The sequence below is a fragment of the Drosophila melanogaster genome, chromosome X, assembly GCF_000001215.4.
Source record: "Drosophila melanogaster chromosome X".
In the NCBI taxonomy this organism is placed as follows: domain Eukaryota; kingdom Metazoa; phylum Arthropoda; class Insecta; order Diptera; family Drosophilidae; genus Drosophila; species Drosophila melanogaster.
In genome coordinates this window covers 9,135,814-9,152,496 of record NC_004354.4, presented here as the reverse complement: position 1 = coordinate 9,152,496, position 16,683 = coordinate 9,135,814, and the positions used below count along the sequence as shown (strand labels likewise).

At 46.3% G+C, this 16,683-nt stretch overlaps 3 protein-coding genes and 1 long non-coding RNA gene across 4 annotated transcripts; 2 read left to right on the top strand and 2 right to left on the bottom strand.

The window, feature by feature from the left end:
- Positions 1 to 520: 520 nt before the first annotated feature.
- Positions 521 to 3,188, bottom strand: Bap111 (Brahma associated protein 111kD). Its single transcript, NM_132302.4, has one exon. The coding sequence runs from the start codon at positions 3,072 to 3,074 to the stop codon at positions 825 to 827; it is 2,250 nt and encodes a 749-aa protein (NP_572530.1). The 5' UTR covers positions 3,075 to 3,188; the 3' UTR covers positions 521 to 824.
- A 237-nt stretch (positions 3,189 to 3,425) lies between these two features.
- On the top strand, positions 3,426 to 4,417 carry fh (frataxin). Its single transcript, NM_078539.3, has 2 exons — positions 3,426 to 3,802; positions 3,872 to 4,417. The coding sequence occupies exons 1-2, from the start codon at positions 3,485 to 3,487 to the stop codon at positions 4,124 to 4,126; spliced, it is 573 nt and encodes a 190-aa protein (NP_511094.1). The 5' UTR covers positions 3,426 to 3,484; the 3' UTR covers positions 4,127 to 4,417.
- A 185-nt stretch (positions 4,418 to 4,602) lies between these two features.
- Positions 4,603 to 10,004, bottom strand: CG7065 (uncharacterized protein). The gene is made up of 3 exons (NM_132301.4): positions 9,711 to 10,004; positions 7,550 to 9,635; positions 4,603 to 6,489 (listed from the first exon to the last, which is right to left on the bottom strand). The coding sequence occupies exons 2-3, from the start codon at positions 9,627 to 9,629 to the stop codon at positions 4,874 to 4,876; spliced, it is 3,696 nt and encodes a 1,231-aa protein (NP_572529.2). The 5' UTR covers positions 9,630 to 9,635; positions 9,711 to 10,004; the 3' UTR covers positions 4,603 to 4,873.
- Positions 10,005 to 10,531: 527 nt separating this feature from the next.
- lncRNA:CR44517 (long non-coding RNA:CR44517) lies at positions 10,532 to 12,255 on the top strand. Its single transcript, NR_123842.1, has 2 exons — positions 10,532 to 11,800; positions 11,884 to 12,255. It is a non-coding gene; the product is annotated as a long non-coding RNA:CR44517 (long non-coding RNA).
- The last annotated feature ends 4,428 nt before the right edge of the window (positions 12,256 to 16,683 follow it).

Sequence of the window (16,683 nt, the reverse complement as noted above, 5' to 3'; positions counted from 1 at the left end):
GAGACGGGAATAGTGTGTACGAGCGGGCGGGATAGGTGGCGATGGTACAGTTGACTCCAAAAATCGAAACCAAACGTCATTTGCTTTGTTTACGTGTGTTAATCTCGGTGCGTGCGTGTGTATGTGTGTTACTCTTGCTCGTTTCTGTGTGTGCAAGTTTGGCTGGCTGCAGCTGTATGTGTGTGGGTGGCTTTGGCGCTGCCCCCTTTTTTTTGTTTGTCTTTGATTTGCGTTTTCAAGGCTGCTATTAACTGGCGCCACCTAGCGGTGGTTCTGTGCCACAGGCGCCCAATAAGTGTTAATAAACCCCTTTGTTCGTAAGCTAAGACGCCCAATAGGGGTTAAGGGCTTATCTTTGTAATTAAATGTTGATATTTATAATAATGTACATTGAAGCAATAATTTATTTAATTTAAGTTACCAATGTTTTCCATCTTTTTGTCAGTGTAAATATCGTTATAACTCAAGCATACCCATTTAAATTGCAAATTGAACGCAAAATTTAAACACCTTTCCACTTACATATAATCGTACATTTAATTTATTTGCATATTTAGCATACAGTCCAGAATGCGACGCACACTCAGTTATTAAAATATTAAAATTAGGCTTCGCGAAAAAAAAGTGATATAAACTTAATTTGAGAATGGGATTGATGTGGAGTTCTTAGGTGTGGCGCCTAAATAGGGATTTCAAGTTAAGAGCATTCCGGTTGTTTGCCTTCCGGAAGTTCCGGGAGGGGACAGCTATGTTACAACACCAGGGATCGATTCATATATAAGTTAGGGACCACAACTAGGATCTGGGTGGTGGGATTCCTTGTCTTAGTCCGCCTCGTGCTTCTCCGCCTCTGGATGCTTGCCAGGTGCTGTTGCCGCTGGCGGAGCTACTCCCCCAGCTACTGCGGCCTCGCCCAGCGGTGCTCCTCCAGCTGGTCCAGGTGGTGCTCCTGGTCCCGCTCCTGCCCCGGGCGTGGGATACACTCCGGCTCCGGGCGCCGCTGCTGCTGCCGCTCCAGCTCCACCGCCTGGGGCCCCGGGTCCTCCACCGCTCGGCTCGTGCAGGTGTCCTGGTGGCGGTTGTTGTTGTTGCTGCTGCTGTGGTGGCGGTGGATTGCTTCCATGCTCCGGCGCATACGGATGCCCGGGATTGCCATTGTGCTGCGGCGGCGGCGGACGCGGTGACATGTAGTGCGAGCCAGGTGGCGGGCCATAGGACTGCTGATACGGCGAGAACGGTGCGTAGTAGGGCTGTGGCGTGGGATGTCCGCCGTACTGGGGCTGGTAATAGGGTCGTGCTGGTCCACCGGGTGGTCCAGGCGGCGGGCCATGTGGTGGTCCGCCGTAGTTAGCATAACCCGTGTGCGGAGGTGGCGGCGGCAGACCGGGCATTCCCGGCGGCGGCTGATGCGGCCCCATGTGCGGTGGCATCAAGGAATGTCCGGGTGGCGGATGGCCGGGATGTGGATGCATCTGCGGCATGCCGGGCGGTGGAGCTGGCCCGCCCTGTTGCTGCGGCAGTGGCACCTGTTGTGGCACCGGCGGTGGCGTTGGTGTCGTCGTCGTTGTTGTGGTCGCTGCAGTAGCTGCTCCGGCCGCTGGAGCCACCTCAGGCGGCGGTGTGGGTGTCGGCACCGGTGTGGGCACCTTGCCGGGCTGGGCCACCACTTTGGCGGGTTCCGTTTTGGGTGGCTCGACTAGCGTTGACTGCGGAGGCAGGGCAGCGGCCATCTCCAGCTTCTCTGGCTTGATGGGTGGCGGCGGAACCGATGGCTTCGGCGGTGGCTCAATGTCCATGGGCTCGGGATCCGTTTTGCTGGCAGTTTCGTGCACGTGCACCGCTGGCGCCGGCGTAGGCGTTGAACTCGGTGTGGGATTGAGTGTAGCGGGCTTCACAGCCGGCGGTGTCTCCTTGGGCGGAGCTGCTGGCGCTGGTACCGCCGACGCCGGCTCTTGGCCAGCGGGTGTGGCAGCGGGCTGACCTGGCTGCGTTGGCGGCTTCACTGCCTCCTCGCTCCTCGTCACTGGAGCGGCGGCAGCTGTAGCGGCAGCTGCAGCAGGATTCGCTGCGCTATTCGCATTCGCATTCGGTTCATCCAATCGCTGGCGATCGCGCTTGATGTCCTCGTACATGCGAAGCACCATCTTCTGGAAAGTTTCCTCGTCGACCGCCGGCTTGCAGTGGCGCTTTAGCTCCTCCTGGAAGGCTTCGCTGGACTCCACCATGCGCTGCTTCTTGGCCTCGAACTTCTCCTCCATCTGCTGCAGTTCCGCCTCAAGTTTGGTCTGGTGCATCGTCAACGAGCTGACCTGCCGCTTGAGCACCTGCATCCGCGTGGTGGTCACCACTGAACGCACATCTGGTACAACGGCCTCCGAGAATATCTCGTTAATCAGGCGATGGTTGTGCAGATAGCGGGCGTAGGCCAAGTGCTTGGTCGTATACCCTTCGTCCTGGTCATCCTCGTCCTCCGCCGGCTGAATGTCGATGCGTCGCTCATGCTGCGACTTACTGCCGCCACCGCGTGACGGTGTCTCATGCATATCCACGTCGGTCTTCACCTTGCTCTTGGCCGACATGTAGGCCTGATAGGCGGGCGTCTGGTGGTAGGCCTTTAGCGATTTCTCGTACTCCAGCTTCTCCGCCTCGTATTCGTCAATGAACTCCGTCTTCTCATCCTCGGGCAGCAACTTCCACATGGCACCGATCTTCTTACCCAGCTCCCACAGCTTCAGCTCTGGATGCTTCGCCTTGACGCTATCCCAGACGCGTTTCGAATACCGCATGTAGGGCAAAATGGGCTTCTCCGGCGGCTTTGGTGGCTTGGGTAGCCTTGATTCGTTCTGGTTCTTGCTGCTCGACGACTTGGTTACCTTCTGTGGCGTGAATGCCGGATTCCCATAGTTGCTGTGCGTGAAGATGGGCGTCTGATCCTTGTTGCGATCGCCACCACCTCCGCCGCCGGATGAACGCGACCGGCTGCCGCCGCCGGAGCCACCGCCGCCGCCCTGGAGTGGTGTGGCCGATCCCTGGCCGCCAACGGCTATCTGCTTGTAGTTGCTTGGCAGGGCCATCTTTGTGCAATTCGCTGGTCAAATTTGTATGGATTTTCCAAGAGAAATAACAATTTTCAGACAGACGCCATTTTCTGTCGGCGTTGGTGGAGGTGTGGCCGTATCTGATTCTAAGAAAAATCATATAAGCCGGGAATTGGTATATATAGCGGAATATATATGATAAGGAAATAGTAACTGCTAGAGAATATACAAAATTTTAGTTACCTAAAACTAGCAGAACACTTTAGCTGAATTGCTGCTACTAATAAAAAAAATCTGTAACTTCTCATTTTTATTCAGCTTTATAGAAATCAAAAATTATACCACACTAGAATCTAGAAAATACCAACGGCAAATCATTTTCCATTAAGTTGGCAGCCCCGCAACTGGGATTTGTAAAATATAAACAAATCGTAAACAACTAAAAAATGTTTGCCGGTCGTTTGATGGTCCGTTCGATCGTTGGTCGGGCATGCTTGGCCACCATGGGCAGGTGGTCAAAGCCCCAAGCACACGCCAGCCAAGTGATCCTGCCCAGCACACCAGCGATAGCCGCAGTTGCTATTCAATGCGAGGAATTCACTGCCAACCGGCGATTGTTTAGCAGTCAAATTGAGACGGAATCCACATTGGACGGCGCCACCTACGAGCGTGTGTGCTCCGACACCCTGGACGCACTGTGCGACTACTTCGAGGAGCTGACGGAGAACGCCTCCGAGCTGCAGGGCACGGATGTGGCTTACAGCGTAGGTGACATTCGGCTATTACATCATTCCATTGACCTGCTAATCCTCGCGGGGTTTCCGCTTCCACAGGATGGCGTGCTAACCGTGAACCTGGGAGGACAACACGGCACCTATGTGATCAACCGGCAGACGCCCAACAAGCAGATCTGGCTCAGTTCGCCCACCAGCGGTCCCAAGCGATACGATTTCGTCGGCACTGTGGCGGCGGGCAGATGGATCTACAAGCACAGTGGTCAGTCGCTGCACGAACTGTTGCAGCAGGAGATACCCGGCATACTGAAGTCACAGTCCGTGGACTTCCTACGCCTGCCCTACTGTAGTTAATTCCGTGATTAGTTTAAATTCTCCTCCATAAAAAGTCGGTTGAAACGTTCGATTTTGATATATTTATTGTTCTTCATCTGTTGGCACAGTGGTCACTCGATATACATGGAACTGCTGCTGCTGCGGATGAGCAAAGGTATATACTTATACTTCCCTGGAGCTGTGAAGCTTAGCTTCTGGTATAAATGCTTTGCATTCGCTTATTCATTTATGTACGATTAGTTTTGGTTTCGAAGTTTAAATTTGTTGTTTTTGAGAGGAATAAACTTAAAAATCAGTTGTTTAATGTATAAATCAAATAATAATAATCAAATCACCATTGAAGAACATCATATGTAGCTATACATATTTTATTTTATTTTATTATTTGTCACTTGTACGTTCCATTTCGTTTATTTTTATTTCAATACACAGAATTCAGAACTCAAAGCTCCCCCAGCTAATAATTCCAAACGAAAGTCGATTAAAGTTGATTTCCGGAATTATTGTGTATGTTTATTCACGTGCTCTTCAGATTTATGTTTTCTGAATTCTATTGTTGTTCGGTGTTTTATAAACAAATGAAGGTAGTGATTATTTTCTTTTCTTTTTTTTGGCAGCAGCACACATGTATGGTAAAAAAAAAAATAATAAAAATCACTTGCCAGCTAGCAGATACACGGGCACTTCAAAGGGCGTTATTCTCGTTTCTACATTACGTTTAAATTGCATAACGTTAATAGTATGGATATCTAAGTCTACGACACTCTAGTGACGTCCACCGAACATGTTGTTAAAGTGCGGCTGCTGCTGCTGCTGCTGCTGCTGGGCACCCATAAAGTTCTGGGGCATCTGGTTGAAGGGCGGCTGTGGCGGCACATTGCTGGCCCACGGATTAGGGGGCGGACCCACGTAGCCACCTGGACCTGGTGGCACCATGCCGCCGTAGTTCTGCTGCACGCCATTGCCCGCAAACGGATGATAGCCGCCGTAGCCCTGCTGATTTGGATAGTGATTGGCATTCGGTCCGCCGCTCAAGCCGCTCATCAGTGGCTGTGCCTCCTGGCCAAAGTTGCGGCCATGCTGCTGCTGCTGCTGCTGCTGCTGCTGTTGCCCTGGATAGCCCGCATTGGAATAGCCCGCTCCGGGCTGCTTTTGGCCAAGATTTTGGCCTGGATTCTGACCCAAATTCGGTGCATTCTGCGCATTTGGCGCTCCATGCTGCTGGTTCATCATATAGTTGCGATTGCCACCCACGGGTGAACCTCCAGAAGTGCCATTCTTGCTTAAAGTGCCCATTAGATTGGCTATGATGTTCTCGGTGTCTTTTAGCGAAATCTTGGTCGCTGCTGCTGGCTTGAAAGTGAGCGCATTTGGCGATGATTCAACGCCTATAATGGGCGGCACTCCTGGCTTATTGTGTACACCAGCACCAACGACACCACCACCACCACCAGCACTAGCACTTCCATTCGAATCGCAGGCCTTCATCACCAAATCATCAAAGTTGTAATCATCATCTTCCTCGTCATCGTCATCGAGCATGATACTGGGCGTGTTCCGGCCGCGTCTCTGCTTATTGATGGGCATACTGGACATATCACGATCCAAATTGGGGCGCTGAGCGCTCAGCATGGAGTGACCCACTTTCGGAGCCGTGGCACTGGCGGAGCTGGCGGCCATGGCGGAGGAGGTTCTACCACCCATAACCGAAGCCTTGAACTTGGTAGCCGGTTTCGCCTTGCTAGCCCCACCAATTTTCACCACGCGCGCCAGGAAATCACTGCAGGACTCGCCATCGCCTCGGAGCTCCACCAGATTCACATACTTGCGCAGACGATCGACGCGCGACGGATCCTGTACCTCCAACTTGCGCAGATGGCCAATGAGATGAACCTGCTCCTCGTTCGACAAAAACTTAAAGTTCTGGAGTAGGGTCTGGAGATCTGAATCTGTTAGCGATTCCAAGCCAGTGCTGCCACCGACTGTATCGGCGGCTTGTACCTTGGCCGGTGCTCCCGTAGGTTTATTCACAATATCGACGGACTCCTTGTGCAGCTGATGCTCCACCTCCTTCATCAGCTCGTCCAGATCGATGCCCATGTCATCGGGCGACGGATTATTTTGCAGTCCGAGCTTTACCTTTATCTCCTCGAATTTCAGGCCGTTGTTGTTGTCCAGCTGGCGCCGCTGTTTGTCCGTCTTCATCAGCAGCGTTAGCATGTGTAGCAAGTTGTTCATATCGCCGGTGGACACATTATTGTAGCCGTTGAGTACCAAAGCATTGGCCAATTTGGGCGCCACCAAATTGCGATCGAAGGGCAGCTGTATGGGCGCCGGATTGGCATTTGCCTTAACCTTGACATCGACGGCATCGTTGGTACCTAGAGATCATCCGGTTACGGGTGGTTTGGGGAGGGAACAACACAAAGAAATCAATCAGTTAGGATTAACAGGTGAGAGTGTGTTTCTGTTTCAGATCCCGGCAGATGGAGGATCGTTATCGCACGAAGCTACGCAAATTACATTTATACTTATGGATGGTGTGGATGGCGATTGGACAGCTCACGGTTGGTTTCTTTACACTTGATTCACACACCCAGCAAAAATAAGGGAAAGCTTACCGAAAAACGATTAGGAACGATATCACCAGCGATTCGACCAAAGAGTCTATCCAAATATACGATATAATTACTATATTATCATAAATACAACATAGAAGGAAGACCTTATGACCATTTATGTTTCTCATTGCAAGCAGGTCTTTTTAATATCAATTTAACCCTTTTTGAACCCAAAGTAAAGGTCTTAAAAATAGGTTTCTTAAATTCGAAAAATCCTACGAATTGCAGAGACAAGACCAGCAATTCAGAACACGCTTTATATATATATATGTATACTTATAATATTGTTTAAAATGGTAATAAAACACAGCGCTATTTTGTATTATTTCAAAAATACTCGCTCAGAAGATTTCGTTTATGTTTTAGTGAGAAAGAAGAAATGTGAAATGAGATTGTGATCCCAATTCATACAACAGCCAAAGTCAAAGATTCTTTATTTCATAAGGTGCTAAACTTAAAACGTAACTAAATGTTTAACCGCAGAGTTTAGTAGACTAAAGTGGGGAGTATCTAATGTACATATGTATATATTTCTTTATCACCAGCACATAAAAAAGGTTCCTTTCGAAAAAGGAGAATAGAAATATTTCGAATGAAGAATCTAAAGGTATTCCACCGAATGGCACAAAACTCACAATAAACTCTGCAACTTTGCATAAAAAGCCGTTGAAAACGCGCGAAAAACGAACGATTGTTCCGATGGGTAACCCTTTTTTTGATTTGATTTGTTTGGTTTACTTACCTCCTGATTTCTAACCGCGACCGCGAAAAAGAGCGAGAGAGACGGATACGGATTGAGCGGGTTTGGTGGTGGACTTACCTTTGAAGGTCGCCTGATAGATGATTTCGGCTATGTTCGTGATTAGTTTCTTGATCACGCGCACCTTTTGCGGATCGTCCAGTACCTCGGCAATGAGAATGCCCTTAAGCTTCTCCTTTGTGGTCTCGAGGAACACACAGTTGTCTTCGTTTCGCAGCAAATCTTCAGCTGCATTTGGCTTTACCAACTCCATGGCCAGTGCCTTGCTAAGCAAATTGAGCGCCTTGGGTCCCAGGCTGCCCAGATGCTCCTCGACGGCGGACAGCATGCGCAAGACACTAACGACAGTCAGTGGTCCCTCCTCAATGGGCTCCGATGCCTCCTTCTCCTTCTCCTTGTTGGACGAAGCGGTGGGCGAAATCGAGCTCGTCTTGGTCACTTTGTACTCGGGATATACGCGGGAATCCAGCACGCGGAACGTCTCCACAGACTCATAGCCGCGCGATGATCGAGCATAGCCCTCGTTGCGGTGATAGTACTCGGAAGAGCGTTCGCGCTCACGCTGCAAACTGTGACGACCACCGAAATCCCTGGACGACGAGCCGCGCTCTTTGGATGCTGGTTCACGACCACGACCGCGGCCACGATAGTGGGCCGGCGAGCGAGACCGGTGTCGCATGCTGCGCGAACGCGAGCGCGTAGATCCTCGATTATAGCTGCGACGCGGCGAACGACTGCGTGAGCGACGCACGGCACGACGTCCGCCGCGCTTGGGGGACAACGAACGAGAGATGGAGCGGCGTTTGTGGGAGTGACGACTACGAGATGGAGGACTATCAACATCATCATCGCTGATATCGATGACGGCGTCGGGTAGTTTGCTTGTCGCAACAATCGGACGATTGTTGCGAAAATTCGGCTTCGTTTTGCGACAATTGTCGGAATTGGTGGTGGCAGGCGCTCTACGCGGACTGGCCACACGGATCTTGTAGCGCTCCATTAGCTCCAAGGTCTTCTCTTCGTCCTCGTCGCCCAGCTTGAACTTCTCTTTGAGATCTTTCTTTATTTTATTCACCGCAATGTCGAACAGTACGATGCGACGATCTTTCCAGTAGCTAATCCACTCCGGCTTATAGTCGTATTGATTCGGATCGCATTTCTTCTCCTCCTGCAGCTGCTTGTAGCGTCGATTCCAGAACTGTTTCCACTCATCCGGATAATCGGGATGTTTCTCGGGATTTGATTCGTACATCTCTGTATCACTGCGCAGCTGCTTGAGCTGTATTTCCAGCATGCAACGGAACTTCTCCCACTTGTAGCGCTCCTGGGAAATTTTAGATGCCTGAATGGCCAGCTCCTTGGGCGTGGGCAAATGCTGCGTTTTGTTCACGCCACCTGCAGGTGGTGGCGATTGATTTTTACTACGCCCGCCGGCATCTTCCGACAGATTATTCTTCTGTCGCCCCTTTGGCACCGGGACAACCGAAGCTGTTGAACCGCCAAAGCTCTCATCATCACTGGATATGGCATCCAAGGCAATTATATTTCCATCATCATGCTGCTTGTTGCTATCCCCGGTTCCGTCGACGTTCTTCTTCATGCTGCTCTTGATGGACTCATCCGGTTTGAGTTCGCGGATCACGCGCTGAGCTTCTTCGGAAAAATCTGATCCGGCACACTCATCGAAATGAAAGCTATCCCGCACCTGACTGCACATTTTGGAGCGATAACGGCGAAAATCATCACCAGTTGCAGTTATTAGATTGCGTGACCTGCCGAAATGCTTCTCAATGCACTTGACCAAATTCCCAGTGGCAGTCACCAGATCCCCAGAGCTGTTGGGCGTGCGCTTTAGCTTTTGCAGCTCCTTGTAGGCCTTCTGGAAATGGGTTTGCAGGTACTTGGTGCGGTGCGCCTGCGATGTCCAGTGCACAAAGACGTTGCGTCCATCCGAGCACGTTTGGCAGAGCACACAGAAGTAATTCGGACGCAGTTGGGCCGGCTCGTGCAGCTCGATGGTGTATTCGGTGCCGATCAGTGGTCCGGCTGTGTAGCTCTCGATCTGCTTTTGAATGACCGCCGTGCGGGACACGTCCTCCTCGAAACCGGGCGGTACCGGCTCGCCCGGCAGGAAGCTCATCGTTTCCTGCAGATGGGTATGGGCATCAGGCCAAAAGAAGAGAACGCCAATGAACGAAAATGGTCTAGGATCAGTACTTACCTTGGTCTGTCTCTCACTTTATTTCCGTATCAAAGCGAAGCCTTCTGATTTTCCAATTTTCTTGTTCACTTTTTTGCGCACACGAATGTTTCGCATTCGCGTTCACTTATCGACAAAAGGGGGCGGCTTATGCCCGCGTGCTTATCGTTACTTACTATGGCTGCGTTAGGTAATTTAGATTATTTATCTACGTCTTTGACATCCACCAGCTTCGTTGATCACTTGTTACGAAAATTGAGTCCAAGTCGAAGCCTTTTTGACAATTTTCTTTTCTTTTTCCAGCTTTCCAGTGTGACCGTCCGTCGTTCGGGCGATAACAACGCCAACGATAGCTGAATATATCGATTGTTTGCCAGCACTTTTAAAAGTGAAACAAAAAAAAAACCAATTCTTTTTTATGATTATTAACAGAATATTTACATCCATACATAGAGTATTGTTGTTTTTTTTCAGAGCGCTGTAATGGAAATATGGCTCTAAACGCGCTTTCACATTTTTTATACCAATTTCCGTTTGGTTGCATTCAAAATATTAAAAATGGTATAAAATTCCAAATAACTGTTTCCAACTGAAAGTGGTTTGTCCTTAGTTCTATTGTGGATTTAATAAGGCAAATAAGGCCAAAATTTTTTTTTTTCAATGCGGGATTCAAATAATCTTATTTTGGTAATGGTAAAATATTGATTTCGTTTAGAATTTTTATTTTATAATCAAATTTAAAGCCTTTAGGGTTAGGGATATATTTCGTTAATATTTAATGGATTTTTATTTCGAATATTTGCTTATATTTTCTAACTTCAGTGTGACATGGAAAACATGCTTTCGTCATTTGGGCAAAAAATAAAAAAAAAAACACACACACTTCTTGTGTTTCTGCTCATGAGCCCATAAATATTTACATGTGTGGATATGCGGAGTCATTATCTTTCACCCGAAACATAATCTCCGGCCGAGTGCAAATTGTTCTCGCCTCCGCCGCAAGAATGATGGACTTCTATGGATTGGTTCTGCGATGTGGGATGTTCAATGTTGGATGTGTTTCTGATGGCGTCGCCGCAGCTGGCTTAAATCAATCCCAGCTCCCGTTCATTATTTTTTATTCACTGTATGTATGTATGTATGTAGGTATTTTCCAGCTGAAGCGGGAGCATTAATATCATTGGGTCCCAAGGGATTGGCCACATGTGCAGTTTGCCGGTTTGCCGGCCGCCGAGGACAAATGTCAGCGAACGGGACGCGGTTTTTCACATTTTCAGCGATTTCCACGAACCGAGCCCACATCCCAACCGCCCTGGGCTGTGCAGTGGAACCACCCTAATGTGAAGTCAGGGAATTCTAGCGTATATGCTTGCATACTTCTACTGAGCACCTGTATGTAGCTAGAATTTCTTTCCATGAATTTCTTACCAGATGGCTGGCAATTTCCGCTCTAGCGAGGCCGCACTGTGCGCGATATGTGTGATAGATGTAACACGTATCCTGGGAGTGGATGAAGGGCGCATTAATCGCCGCACGATGAGCACACTGATATGGCTGTCGCAGATGATAATGGCAATACAACTGACTGCACAATGAGCTGACCATATGCGCACATAGACAATAAAATACGAATGCGAATGCGAGTGTGAGTATATGCCACCCCATTTTTGAAGGCCGCCCCGGTGCATTTGACAGTGGGCGAAGTTGCGCTTCATGTGGATGCGGATGTAGCCAAGGACGAGGATGAGGATGAGGATGAGGACGAGTAGTGGGATTGGGAGTGGGATGTGGCAAGTAGTAGGCATTGGACAAACGTAGCACATTTAATGAACATGCCGACATGAGTTATGGCTCGTTTGTTCGACTTTTCTTTTATTTTTTCTCTTTTTTGGTCAGTAGTTGAGCTACCCTTGAAGTGGGCATATGTACATAAACAATTCAGGCGATTTGATTTTATTCACCAGATCGAATTACGGGTGGAAACACTTCAGTGGTTGATTTCGAACATGTGCCAGTTTCGAACAAACGTTTTTGAAGCATCTGATTAAATGCCGCTTGATAGATGATACCAATTATTCAAAAGCTGTCTAAAAGTAGACTTTAAATTCGCAGTAAGTGCATAGTTCATTCGAAATGCATGCGTGCTCGTGCTTAATTGCCCCTTGTTCTTTTTTTTTTTTTATTTTTTTGACAGCGAAATATGGCAAATCGGGCACACAGCTGCTGGTTGACATCCCATTTGGTGATCTATCTGCGCGCTGCGAATGCAAATGATATTTCGCATTAACTTTGATGGAGATGAGCGAATTCCGATTTGCGGCGACACAGACTGAGACACCCCAATCGCAGTATATCAGACATTCGGAATCTCCGGTGTGCCGTCCACAGAACTTTGTTTCCATCCAAGAGCCAAATGCCCAGCCCCCTGGGCACAAAGTGCCAAGTCAGACGGATGCAGACATATCTCTCATTTAGCATACCGTACTTTGCAGCTCATCTTTATTTCTTGGCAAGTTGTGTGCAATTCATTAAAAGCGAAATCTGCTCGAATGCGAATAATGCAAATTGCTCTATTTTCATTCACAACGCCTGGTATTTTCTACAGTGCAAGGTGGTGGTGTGGTGAGGAGGGGTGGTGCTGGGGGCTCGCCAGTGGCAGTTGCAACAATCTGCCACAGAGAGTCGACGACAAATTTATTTGCGGCGCATGCAGCCAGGAGGAGGGAGCATCAATGAAAATGCTGTTCAAGCAGTTGTCTCGCAGGCATTTTGCACTAAAAGTTCAAAAATTCCATTAATTATTCTTGGCGAAGAGTTCGCCTGGCTACGCTTTCTTCTACGCTGCGCATCGCTGTATTCCACTTCTGTTGCACTGCTAATTTTTCAAGAATTTCAAATTTCTTAATGGCCCCCTAGTTGGGAATGGTGGGGGGGGGGGTATACTCTGTTGCCCGTTTGTCTGGGCCGTCTAACCACCAACAGCTGCACTGGCACAAAATCCACAGATGGCTGTAACAAATGTCTGGCAATATGTCTTTCGAATTTCTTAGATCGAATGCCAGGTATTTGAGAGGAAAATTGAGCTAAATCCAACTAATTGTGTTGTTGAAAAGCGAAGAAAAGCCAAGATTTGTATTACATTCTTGGGCACTTTCAAAACTTTCGAAGCACAGGGCATTCTGGTGTAAATATGATTACATCAATTATAATAGATACTTTTAATAATCTACATTTTCATTTTTCTGCTCTACGACGACGAGTGCATTGATTCATTTTTCCCGTAGTGTAGGCTTACCCCTATCGCTATTAACTCCCCCTTCCACCTTTCCCATCCCCCTCATGCTAAAACAAGGCCGGATGTGCTCATTGTGCTTCGTTTTCATTTCTACTTACATGTCTCCCGCCTTCCATCGGCCGACGATGCCCCCTCTTCGCGCCCCAAACCCCTCATTAATGCTGCGCCGGAAGCGCCCAGCTGCTGCCGGACTTTGGATTTATCGGGCCGAAAGGCGGTGGGGTGGGGAGGGGAGGAGGCGGGGGATGGGGGATAGCGGCGGTGGGGATGGGGGCCGTTGGTCAAAGACGCTTCGGAAAAGTTTTACCCCATTCCCAAAGTTTGGTCGTGATTTCAAAAGTGCGTTACGCAGTGCGTAAATCAAAACTCGGTCTGAAACAAAAACGGCAGCTGATTCTCTCGACCATCACATACCCATTGATATTGACATTCGTGTTATAAATGCTCCCCACCTGTTGATCATTTTCGGATACGAAGTAATTATGTGACTTTTTCGATGAGTTTTTTCTTCATCACTGGGCTAAAAATGTTCATATGTCCAGAAGAATAACTGTTTTTTGCTCTTTATAATCAGTATTAAATATCCTTATCACTTTTTGACGGACTTTGTAAAATTAATTTTTGGCCAAATTTTCGCATTTTTTGTAAGGGGTAACATCATCAAAATTTGCAAAAAATGGCCAAAAAATAAAATTTCCATTTTTGAACACAGTTTGATTGGAAATTTAATTACGAGCTCAACGATGTATGGCATTCCATGATTGGGCCATTATTTAAAATGTTCTGATTAAAAAACTGATAATTTTTTACAGAAAAAAGACAGACGATCGATTTTTTGCAAAAAGTCAATATTTCCGATTCGTTTTTTCGGTATAATTCGGCTAAAAATGGTCAGAAAGCTCAGAGATAAATATTTTTTTACTCGTAATTACCAATACTAACTATCTATATCTTTTTTTGACGGACTGTGTAAAATTAATTTTTGGCCAAATTTTCGCATTTTTTGTAAGGGGTAACATCATCAAAATTTGCAAAAAATGGCCAAAAAATAAAATTTCCATTTTTGAACACAGTTTGATTGGAAATTTAATTACGAGCTCAACGATGTATGGCATTCCATGATTGGGCCATTATTTAAAATGTTCTGATTAAAAAACTGATAATTTTTTACAGAAAAAAAACAGACGATCGATTTTTTGCAAAAAGTCAATATTTCCGATTCGTTTTTTCGGTATAATTCGGCTAAAAATGGTCAGAAAGCTCAGAGATAAATATTTTTTTACTCGTAATTACCAATACTAACTATCTATATCTTTTTTTGACGGACTGTGTAAAATTAATTTTTGGCCAAATTTTCGCATTTTTTGTAAGGGGTAACATCATCAAAATTTGCAAAAAATGGCCAAAAAATAAAATTTCCATTTTTGAACACAGTTTGATTGGAAATTTAATTACGAGCTCAACGATGTATGGCATTCCATGATTGGGCCATTATTTAAAATGTTCTGATTAAAAAACTGATAATTTTTTACAGAAAAAAGACAGACGATCGATTTTTTGCAAAAAGTCAATATTTCCGATTCGTTTTTTCGGTATAACTTGGCTAAAAATTGTCAGAAAGCTCAGAGATAAATATTTTTTGTACTCGTAATTACCAATACTAACTATCTATATCTTTTTTTGACGGACTGTGTAAAATTAATTTTTGGCCAAATTTTCGCATTTTTTGTAAGGGGTAACATCATCAAAATTTGCAAAAAATGGCCAAAAAATAAAATTTCCATTTTTGAACATAGTTTGATGGGAAATTTAATTACGAACTCAACGAGGTATGGCATTCCATGATTTGGCCATTATTTAAAATGTTCTGATTAAAAAACGGATAAATTTTTACATAAAAAAGATAGACGATCGATTTTTTGCAAAAAGTCAATATTTCCGATTCGTTTTTTCTGTATAACAAGTGTACATAGTTTTCATCGAATACATTATACCTTTTAAGGTAAAGGGTATCAGGTATATGTAACTACAACTAGTTCAATGCGGGATTGTGTGAAGCATTGCTTTTACACTGCAAAAATATTTAGAAAGAAGTTATGTATGTGGAAACTGGTTGTGCAAATGCTAAGTGAAGTACAAAAAGCTTCAGCATATTAATTCAAAACTAATTTTTTTGGAAATCCTGTCGAGTTCTACCTTTTATATAAAATGAGAAAATTGATTGCTAATGCATACGATTTTTTTTCGGTGCAGTCAGCTGACTGCTTGTTCTTCCCTAATTACCTTCTCTCTGGCGATCATTTCGACAGTTCACCGTAATGTTGCGACAGGGCTAACGGTTTTTTTCGCGTTCTCGTTGCGGCCCTTTTTATTTATTGGCTGGCAACAACAAAAACCGCAAAATGAAAATGGAAATTCGAAGAGCGGCGGAATGAAATGGAAAATGGTCGTGTGGTGGGAAAGTCAAAGTGGGCGGGGTGGTGGGGTTAGAGGGGAGTTGCGGGGGTTTAAGTAAACGGGAGTTTGTACCAAAAAGTTGAGCACTGCAAATGGCTCGCCATGGGCGCATAAATTTCCAAGCCACCTTGTCTGTTTTTTTGTTTATTTATTATTTTGTTTTTTTTTGTATGCTTTCTGTCGCTATGGTGGGTTGCTGCTTTCTTTGCAGGCATTTCTTTTCATATTTTTTTTTAGTTTTATTTGTATTTTCTTTTTTGGCAATTTCCAACATGCAACATGTTGCACTGGAGTCAAGCCGAAACCCAAAACTTTTCCCGGGACTCCCGAAAAAGAAAAAAAGTTGGGCAAAAAATGTTTTTTCGCCTCGCTTCCACTTCCACTTCCTCTTCACGTTTTCGTTTAAACAGTGCAACATCGTACACTCATTTAAACCAAAACATATATTTACTTTTCAGTTTTCAATATTCAGAATTTCAAAAATTCTGAATAGCTTTTTTCTGAAAATATGCTGCAGAAGCCTCTTGTTGAATATCCTTTTCGATTTTCAAATTTGCAGATATCCAAGTTGGACTGTACTTTTTAGGTTTTTTAATATTTTTTTTTGAGAACGGGTTCTTCTCTAGCTTTATTAACGTTTTTGGTGTTGCTGGGGGATGGGTCCGGGGAAGGGGAGGGTTGATAGTAGGGGGTTTTGATATTGTTTGCTGGCAGGCAGCGCAGTCTGTAATATTTTTGCCGCATAAAAGTCAAAATATGCAAATAAACTTGAAGTAGGGACGAGTACTGGAATGGTGGGATTGGGGGCAAAGTGGAAAACGGGTGGGGCGGCTAATACGGTGAAACAGACATAGGAAAACAGACTAATACAATGGGCAGCCGGCTGGAAGGGGGCGGGGTCTGCACTCTGCAGAGGCAGCGCGGCTTAAATAATAAATGTAGTACACGCTTTGAAAGAATTTACTATACTTTGGCAAATGGAGGTTATAAAAACCTACACACACACACGCACACACACACACGCAGGGCTGTCCGGGGTCTGGTGTCCGTACTGTCCGTATTGTCCGTTGTCTGGAGTTCGGGGACCGTGGTCAGGAGTCCTTGGTCCTTAGTCCGGGATGCGGATTCAGTGTGTAGCCGCCGATTTTATGATGTTTTTGAGTAGCGGTGAGTTGCGGATCTCCAGGGTGGGTATAAATAAACAATGCCCCTATAAGGTGGTCAATAGGGGGTTAAGGGTAG

Bases quoted from the DNA above. Each gene is read 5' to 3' on its own strand.
- Bap111 (NM_132302.4), bottom strand. From the start codon at position 3,074: ATGGCCCTGCCAAGCAACTACAAGCAGATAGCCGTTGGCGGCCAGGGA.
- fh (NM_078539.3), top strand. From the start codon at position 3,485: ATGTTTGCCGGTCGTTTGATGGTCCGTTCGATCGTTGGTCGGGCATGC. The intron at 3,803-3,871 runs GTAGGTGACATT...CCGCTTCCACAG, and splicing joins GCACGGATGTGGCTTACAGC to GATGGCGTGCTAACCGTGAA.
- CG7065 (NM_132301.4), bottom strand. From the start codon at position 9,629: ATGAGCTTCCTGCCGGGCGAGCCGGTACCGCCCGGTTTCGAGGAGGAC. The intron at 6,490-7,549 runs GTAAGTCCACCA...GATGATCTCTAG, and splicing joins CTATCAGGCGACCTTCAAAG to GTACCAACGATGCCGTCGAT.